At 44.7% G+C, this 8,983-nt stretch overlaps 1 protein-coding gene across 1 annotated transcript; it reads right to left on the reverse strand.

The window, feature by feature from the left end:
* Positions 1 to 211: 211 nt before the first annotated feature.
* Positions 212 to 8,754, reverse strand: LOC112876863 (probable protein phosphatase 2C 71). The gene is made up of 10 exons (XM_025941044.1): positions 8,491 to 8,754; positions 8,214 to 8,418; positions 7,432 to 8,126; positions 6,569 to 6,630; positions 6,244 to 6,313; positions 5,926 to 6,013; positions 1,329 to 1,498; positions 1,106 to 1,249; positions 894 to 1,022; positions 212 to 811 (listed from the first exon to the last, which is right to left on the reverse strand). Exons 2-10 carry the CDS (start codon positions 8,389 to 8,391, stop codon positions 644 to 646), a joined length of 1,704 nt encoding a protein of 567 aa, XP_025796829.1. The 5' UTR covers positions 8,392 to 8,418; positions 8,491 to 8,754; the 3' UTR covers positions 212 to 643.
* Positions 8,755 to 8,983: the final 229 nt, after the last annotated feature.

Genomic DNA, 8,983 nt, shown 5'->3' on the forward strand with positions numbered 1-8,983 from the left:
AAAACACCATTTTTACTTTTCTGTTTGGAGAAATATCCTTCCAACCCCAACACAGTTTAAGTATTTATCTTTGCGCTGCAAGTTATGCAACATAAATTACAAGGCTCAGTACTTCGCTTCCAGGTTCAAGGTTCAAGCCCTTGATCATTGATTGATCCATCTTTCGACCATCATATTCTTATTGTGAAACCTTTGCTTGTATCAGTCCATCAATCGGTAAAAATCTATATGATTGCACTATATATAGTTTTTACTTGACTTCACACATTTGAGCCAGTATTCATTAAGGTTCAGTTCCTCTCCACAGATGTCTTCTTGCATACAGGACATCGGTTTACAGCAGCTCAACGAGGACATCGGTCTAAATGGTGTTATATTCCGGAAGCAAAAGAAAAAACCAATACTGTCTGAACGCATGGAAGGACAACAGGGAGGAGCTTGAGCTTTGCTCGCAGCGCTGTTGGCCGTTGGCTGTTTGCTGATCAAACATGCTGTATGATGCTCATGTTTACATCTTGTTGAAATCTTGGGAACCACCATGCATAGCTTAACTTCTAGATTGCTGATGGGGCGGCTCGCTTGGAGTGTAGCTTCAACATTACTTGAGAGTTTCTTTTCTCTGCATCAGTCAGTCTTGTATAACTTAAATTTCTGAAGTCCGGATAATTGATACAACAACGGTTATATCATCCAGTTTGCCCCCACTGAAACCAAGGTACCCAACTGAGAGAGCAGCATCTGAAAATGGGCTTCTCCCAGCTCCAGACCTACCCACTTCCTGGGCCTTCGCAGCCAAGTGCTCCGCGATCTCCTGCAAGTGGAATAAAAATGTGTCCTTAAGTCTTTTTGTTTCACGTTGGGCATTTTTATTTATGAAGACAATTGATTCTGACCGTTGGTTTTAGATCTGCCTGCAATGATTTGGAGATAATTGCAGCTACTTCATGCTCATAGACATTATCGAAAAGGCCATCCGTTGCCATCACAATTACATCGCCTTCCTCTAGATCAATAGCATAATTCTGGAATGAGAGTAAAAAATTAGCCCAAATTTTAAAATTCAACATGTGGTGGAATACAGAAGTTCATGTTAAATTATTTGTACCTGTACAAGTTTAAAGGGGTCATCTCCCTTCTCAATTTGTAGTGGAAAATTGAAACCGTAAACCATAGGTTTTGATTTCTCATACACTTCTCCGTTTCTTATTACCAAAAACCCAGAGTCTCCGATATTTGATGCTTGAAGGACCTGTAACATTAACAAGTGCAATGAACACTAAGAAAATGGCCAATGAGAAAATGGAAAAGTGTTGATCAATAGAACAGACCTGGCCATCAAAGTGAGCAACTAATACAGTGGAAGAACCAGGAGAGCATGCTTCATCTGCTGCCTTAGAAAGGATTTGCTCCGGTCTAAGATCTGAAGCCCCTTGATTCTCAGTAACGAATTTGTTACAACCATCCATTAGTTCTCTTGCATAAAGCCCCGCATTGATTCCTGAGCACAGAATTTTCATCAACACTTGCTGTGGTTCCACGAACAATTTTGATGCACTTAAAATTCAGCTAGCACAGATTTATGACACAAGAGAAGGCTCCATTATGATGACTACGAATACAGTTATCTGGCAACCATATTCTTCCGAGTGTTGCCAACACAACTGATATCAACAGTACCGAAGAACTTATTTGCCAAGGCTGTGTTGGGTGCCTTGACATTTCAAATAACATTTTCTCCTAAATAAAACAGTTGAACACTTCCATTTTCTTACTTACTCAATAGAAGCAGGCTTGCAAATATTTTAATACAATTATATTTTTGGCTGGGAGTAGGTGTGGAGTCCTAGAGATAAATAAATCTCCCAGCTCCTGTCGTTTTCAACTTTTTGTATGTCAACTTGTCAGTCTACATGCTTATCTACACCTGGTTTGGATATATATATAGCCATATTGTATCTCAAATAGTCAAATCTTCCGAATTATTTATGTGAGTGTGTTGTATATTGATATAAAGTTTAATCTCTTTTCATGGGTGCATTTGTCATGCCATTTGCATCAAGGCATTAAAATTGAAAAGCATAGGTAATTATGCTATCATACTTCAGTTCAATGGTCAGACCATGTCATTTCTGGTCTTGTTATTTTCATGTATTTGATGGCAATTGATTTAGTTTACTTCCCGTTCAACTAGCTGAAATCTATTACGGAACTAGCTTAAGATGGTTATCACTAAGCTTTTGTATGTGACTTCATAAAAAGTAAAGAATTTAGATTCCTGGAATCTGGGCCCCTAATAAATATCCTTGGGGAAGAAAACAAAAAACCTCTGCCATGGGGATTTGCCATCCAGATGGCTTTGTCTTAAAGAAGAGAACTGAACCCTGGCTGGCTAGGAAACTAGCTGAAGTAAGTTCTCAGAGAGGTACACATTTTACGAGCATGTGGGCAGGAGCCTGGGTGGGCAGTCTCGTTGAGGTGGAAAAAAAAAGGTTCCGAAATGTGCCTGAGCAAGTTCTGAAAGCCAATGGGAGACAGCGAAAAAATTTCATTCAGTCAATCAGATAAGGTCAGGCAACATATTTTTCTCATTAGGAGAAAGCTGAAGCGATTTTCAATCACTTTAGTTCACATTTTGGGCAGCCTGCTACTAGAACTACATCCCTGAACTGGGATGAGTTAGCTCTGCAACGGCATGATTTATTACAACCTCGAGGAAGAGTTCACCGAAGAGGAAGTAAAGGCTGTAATCAATGATATTGCTGCTGACAAAGCGCCAGGTCCAGATGGGTACATTGGAGTTTTTTTTGAAAAGAAGCTGGCCAGTGATCAAGGATGGGACAGATCGACTTCTGGTGAAGGATGAGGAGATCAAGGACAGATGGCGAGAATATTTCGACAAGTTGTTTAATGGGGAAAATGAGGGTCCTACCTTCGAGTTGGACGACTCATTTGATGATACCAACAGACGCTTTGTGAGGAGGATTCAGGAGGCAGAGATCGGGGAGGCTTTGAAGAGGATGAAGGGAGGTAAAGCGAGGGGTCCATTGAGGTGTGGAGATGCCTGGGCGAGAGGGCGGTAGTACGGTTAAATAAGCTTTTTAACCTAATTTTCCGGTCAAACAAGATGCCGGAGGAATGGAGGAGAAGTATATTAGTACCGATCTTCAAGAACAAGGGAGATGTTCAAAGTTGTACTAACTACCGGGGGATTAAGCTGATGAGCCAAACGATGAAGCTTTGGGAGAGGGTTATCGAGCATCGCCTAAGAAGATTGACAAGGGTGACCCAAAACCAGTTTGGGTTCATGCCTGGGAGGTCGACCATGGAGGTGATTTTCTTAGTACGACGGTTGATGGGGAGATATAGAGAGAAGAAGAAGAACTTACGCATGGTCTTTATTGACCTAGAGAAGGCGTATGATAAAGTACCGAGAGACGTCATGTGGTGGGCCTTGGAAAAACACAAAGTCCCAATTAAGTATATTACCCTCATCAAGGATATGTACAAGGATGCGATGACTTGTGTTCGAACATGTGATGGCGATACCAGTGACTTTCCAATTAAAATACGACTACATCAGGGGTCAGCATTGAGCCCTTATCTATTTGCTTTGGTGATGAATGAGGTCACAAGGGACATACAGGGTGATATCTCTTGGTGTATGCTCTTTGCTGATGATGTGGTGCTAGTTGACGAGAGTAGGGCAGGGGTTAATATGAAGTTAGAGCTGTGGAGGCACACGTTAGAGTCGAGGGGGTTCAGACTGAGTAGGACCCAGACCGAGTATATGATGTGCGACTTTAGCCCGACTAGGCATGAGGATAGGGACGTTAGCCTCGAAGGTCAAGTGGTGGCCAAGAAGGATACTTTTCGGTATCTAGGATCAATGCTTCAGAAAGATGGAGACATTGATGAAGATGTTAGGCATAGAATTTCAGCCGGTTCGTTGAAGTGGCGGCAGGCTTCTGGCGTCCTCTGTGACAAGAAGGTGCCACAGAGGCTAAAAGGTAAGTTCTATAGGACGGCAATTCGCCCGGCGATGCTATACGGTGCTGAATGTTGGCCTACAAAAAGGCGACATGTCCAGCAACTGAGTGTAGCAGAGATGCGTATGCTGCGTTGGTTCTGCGGGCATACAAGAAGGGATAGAGTCCGGAACGAAGAGATTCGAGATTGGGTCGGGGTGGCACCTATCGAGGAGAAGTTGATTCAACATCGGTTGAGATGGTTTGGGCATGTACAACGGAGGACTCCCGAGGCGCCGGTGCGTAGTGGAGTTTTAAAGCGGGGCGATAATGTAAAGAGAGGTAAAGGTAGACCTAGACTAACTTGGGACGAGACGGTTAAGAGAAACCTTAAGGAGTGGAATATCGCTAAGGAATTAGCTATGGATAGGAACGCTTGGACAGTTAGTTATTCAGGTGTAGCACCGTAGTGACAGTTGGTGATGGTCGAAAAGCTTTGTTCTGGGACTCTACTTGGGTAGATGGTCATGCCCCTAGAGATATTGCTCCTCATCTTTATAAACTGGCATGGAGGAAAAGGCTCACGGTCAGGGAGGAAGTAGCAAACCAGACTTGGACCAGGGGATTGTGGCGGATGTCAACAGCAACAGAGATGGCCGAGTTTGTGCTTTTGTGGGAGCAGGTGCAAGCAGTACAGTTCTCAGACTTGCAAGATGTGATCCGTTGTAAGTGGACAGCAAATGGCTTGTATACATCGAAGTCGGCATATGACATTCAATTCACTGGCTCATACTGCACTTTCAACAGCAAGGCGATCTGGAAGGCAAAGGCAGAAGGCAAACACCGTTTCTTTGCTTGGCTCATGGTACAAGAGAAGCTACAAACTGCAGACAATCTGCTAGTGAAAGGGACAGCTTGTGATCCGGTGTGCTGCTTGTGTGATCAGGAACTTGAAACGGCTAAACATCTCTGTCTTCACTGCTGTTTTGCTCAGGAAGTTTGGATTGTGTGAATGGACTGATGGGTTTGATCAGTATTCCAACGGCAGGGATGGAGGTAGAGGATTGGTGGAACTCTTCATTGCAAGTCATAAGTGCTGAGAATAGAAATCGAGTGGCTGCAGTATTGATCTACACGGCTTGGAATGTTTTGGAACAAGTGGAACCGGCACATCTTTCAGGGTGTCTCGCAGTCAGCAGCACGAGTTTTGGGTTTGATCAAGGAAGAAATGGAGGTTCGGAGGCAGGCGTGTGAGGGCCGCATGGCCAGCTAGTCTTTTATGTATCCCGTTTGTAAGAGCTTGAGTTTTTCAGTTATTTATGTAATCACAACTATTGTAAGAACCCGCATTCTACTCCTTATATGATCTGGCAGCGCTCCTGCCTTTAAGTTCAAAAACAAAAAGTGCCTGAGCCCCAGTTAGAACATGTGGGTCCATGACAATCCTGCTAGAATGCTTATTCCTACAATCCAAGTTTCTTCATACAATTTAGAATTTGGCAATCTATTTCTTGTTGTATGAACAAATCATAACAAATTATTTGTTCATGGATTTTCTCTGAGGTCTGTACTGCTTTTATCCCTCCATCCAGTATCCGAAGAACATTGAATACCAAGCACTCATGTGTTCTCCAATTAACAAGATGCCCTCAACGGTCAGGGGCGCGATTCACCAAGCAAGGCCAAACAAAGCTGTCTGGTCTTTTTTAGAAAAGACTTCCCGCTTGATAATTGCTTTGCCGAGGTGTCATTGCATTAATTTAGTTCCACACCTCTATTAGTTCTCTAAAGAACAAGCAATGTATGAGTCTGGTAAATAATGCACTTCTTTTTAAGCATGCATATATAACTACAAACTACGGCTAGAAATGCAGTGACAAAACTTGGCACCAGAAGGCTGGAGCATAGTATATAAGGCTGAAATAGAAAATCAGAGAACCAATAAATCTTGTGCTTTTACCTTCAAATGACCATTGGCCAACTCCATCTGCTACACCAAACCAGCCATTGCCTGCAATAAAATACGCATCTTCTCCGCCTGTTGCTACCTGGAAATAGTTATATAAGTATCATAACTGGAGCATCAGTGGAAGTATGGATTCATTTTAAGATGAAATTTTGCAGCCAAGGGGAGTATATTCCATAGAAAAGATGAAGTATGTGGAACTTTGGAGCACCAATAAAGCTATTGAGATCTTGCAAGTAAAATTGCTTTCTGTCCTTCGGTGAGATGTAAAAAATGCATAAATGGCAAAAGAGAATACAGAGAAATTATTACCTTAGAAGGATGAGGCAGAATTGCAGCACCTGACGACAACACAAGTGTTGATCGGGCTATTTCAACCATCCTAGAAGTAAATTGAAACACTAAAAAATCACTAAAGAACTTGTTGAAGGTCTGAACTACAAGCATACATGCCTTTACTACAAGCATAAAGGAAGGAAAAGACATAAGGTAGGGTTGCATGACAGACATAACTAAATAAGAGAAAGCATGTACCATATACAGCTTTAACAGCAATAGAAACCATTGCAGCATAAGCTATTACTGACCACTTTATGGTCTGAAACACTTGAAATCAGAGTAAGAAACAAAGTAATACCTAACAGAATCCTTCACTTCTGAAGTGCCTTTTTTCCAATCCACCTCCTTGCTAACTTGTTCCTATAGGATGAAAATGAGCATGTTAACCCCAAACAAGCATATACCCGAGAGTCCAATTCAATACCGCCAACAGATATCCTACAATAACATAACTTCACAAGGTTTCTGCCCACTAGACACATAATGTTCACTATGATTTTCCCATTTTGCACCCGAAGTCCACAGACCATTGTACCTAAAGGATACATATGTGTCACCTGATATAAAGACTATGTCTTTTAGTTTAAGGTGTGGTCCCTTGCAAGCTACAAGATATGGTCACAATGCGATGAACTAACCAAAACAAAAATACCATGACAGCAACACATGATACAAAACATGGTCGAGAATGTGAACAGAAGGGGAAGGGACAGTATAACAGCTAATTCCACCAAAAATCAAATAAAGATGCTGCTGTCAGGTGAGCTTTAGATATATGATAAGGAAAAAGGGAGTATGTGACAAAAGCTGGATGTTTGTGTTCACAATTCTAGCAAGCATACAGGTAATACTCAACCATATCTTTCAATTTGTGCTACTATTAAGTTTTCACTTCATCACAAACATGAACCAAAGGAGCAATCCTCACCAAGTTAAGCTCTATACCAGTATACCTTACTGAATGGACTGCCAATACTAGAAGAAATTAGCCATTTTCTAATCAGCAATTGACCATTTTCTGTAATTGCTTAAAACTGTCCATGGACTAACACCTTCGTTTAATTTTGGGAATATATCCGTGAAACATAGTAACAATTCATGATATGCAACAAGACTAGTCATCTGAATTCGGAAGATTAGTGTAAGCTTGCAGTTGCATACCACTGTTGGTAGGGGGACCCCGAACTCGGCGCCCTGCTCGTCGCCGCTGGAGCCGCTGGATTCCGTCTCAACGTCGGTGTCTAAATCGCGAGCGGTGGAGCCTTCTGATGCGGCCTCAGAGTCCTCTAAACCGGCTGTCCCTGTCGCCTCCTCGCAGCCACCACTCGCATCAGCGGCTGAGGCGTCCTTGCTCCCCTCGCACGGCTCCAAACCCGTCCATGTCGTCTCCACGGCAGCACCACTCGTCAGCACGCCTGCCCCAACTGCGACGCCGTCGCCCTCCGGCTCATACCCAGATTCGGCGGCTGCAATCACCTCGACGGAGGCCGACCTAGCCTTTGCCTCCTCAACGCCGGAATTGGAACCCGCCGCCTGTTCCGGTTCCTCCTTATCCGCGGCGGAGGCGGCACCGGCGTCAGGAGGGGGAGGTGCGGGCGAAACCACCGCTGCGGCGTTCGGGCGCGACTGCTCGACCACTGCCAGGGCGCCCAATCCTGCGCCGGTGACTCCCTGCTCAGAGTCAGGCTCCGGTTCCGTCTCGCCGCCGGTGACAGCGCCCGAAGCAGGGGAGACTGTGGAGTCGGGGCTGGTCGCTGCGGCCGCTCCCAAACCACGGCTCGCCGGCTCCGCCTGCGGCTCCAGCACGTCGGGCTTTGGTGGGGCGAAGCGGAAGACGATGCTACCATCCGCCAGCTCTGCGCGCGGCGATAGCACAGTACAGCACAGCCGAATCAGCGACCGAGACGAAGGGGAACGGAGGGAAAGCAAGTAGCACTTATTACCGGTGGTGGAGTGGAGTTCTGGAACCGCGTGGCGCGGGGACGGGACCGCCGCAGTGGCGGCTGTAGCATGCGTGCGGCGGCGCGCAGGGAGCGGCAGAGGGAGCGGCGGGGGTGGTTTCGGTGAGAGCTTGCCGGGTCGCAGGTCCAGCAGCCCTGCCGCCAGCGGCAACTCCGCCATGGCTCACCTTGAGTCCTCGCTTGCACACACACACACACACACACACACACACAGAGAGAGAGAGAGAGAGAGAGAGAGAGAGAGAGAGAGAGAGAGAGAGAGAGAGAGATTTCAATATTGTGTGCTCGGGGGGATGGGAGAGGCTGTGACTGGACTCTAGAGCTCCTGCTGTGGAAGGAATGGAATGGATCATAGCTTCACGAGGCAACAAGGGCAGTACGCTCGGGCCCAGGAGTTCTTGCCTGGACGGTGCGGGTCGCGGGTGGGTCTGCGGTATTCATCGTGTGGTTGGGTCGCTGGTATGCGAGTCCGACCTTATACGTTAGTGATAGGAAAGTACTGCAATAGATTATACGCAATATTTTGTCCTGCAGTCACTGACGAGCGGAGCCGACTCCACACGTCCGTGGTGATAGTAAAGTGCTCCATTTATTTTTATTTACATATCGTATTAAATTTGTTGTAAGTTAAACTTGATTTTGATCAAATTATCAATATATGCACCATAAACGTATATTTTATAGTGAATTTAATAAAATAAATTTGATATTACAAATATTATTATTATTTCTATAAATTTGGTTAAAATTAT

The sequence above is a fragment of the Panicum hallii genome, chromosome 9 (assembly GCF_002211085.1).
Source record: "Panicum hallii strain FIL2 chromosome 9, PHallii_v3.1, whole genome shotgun sequence".
Classification (NCBI taxonomy): Eukaryota; Viridiplantae; Streptophyta; class Magnoliopsida; order Poales; family Poaceae; genus Panicum; species Panicum hallii.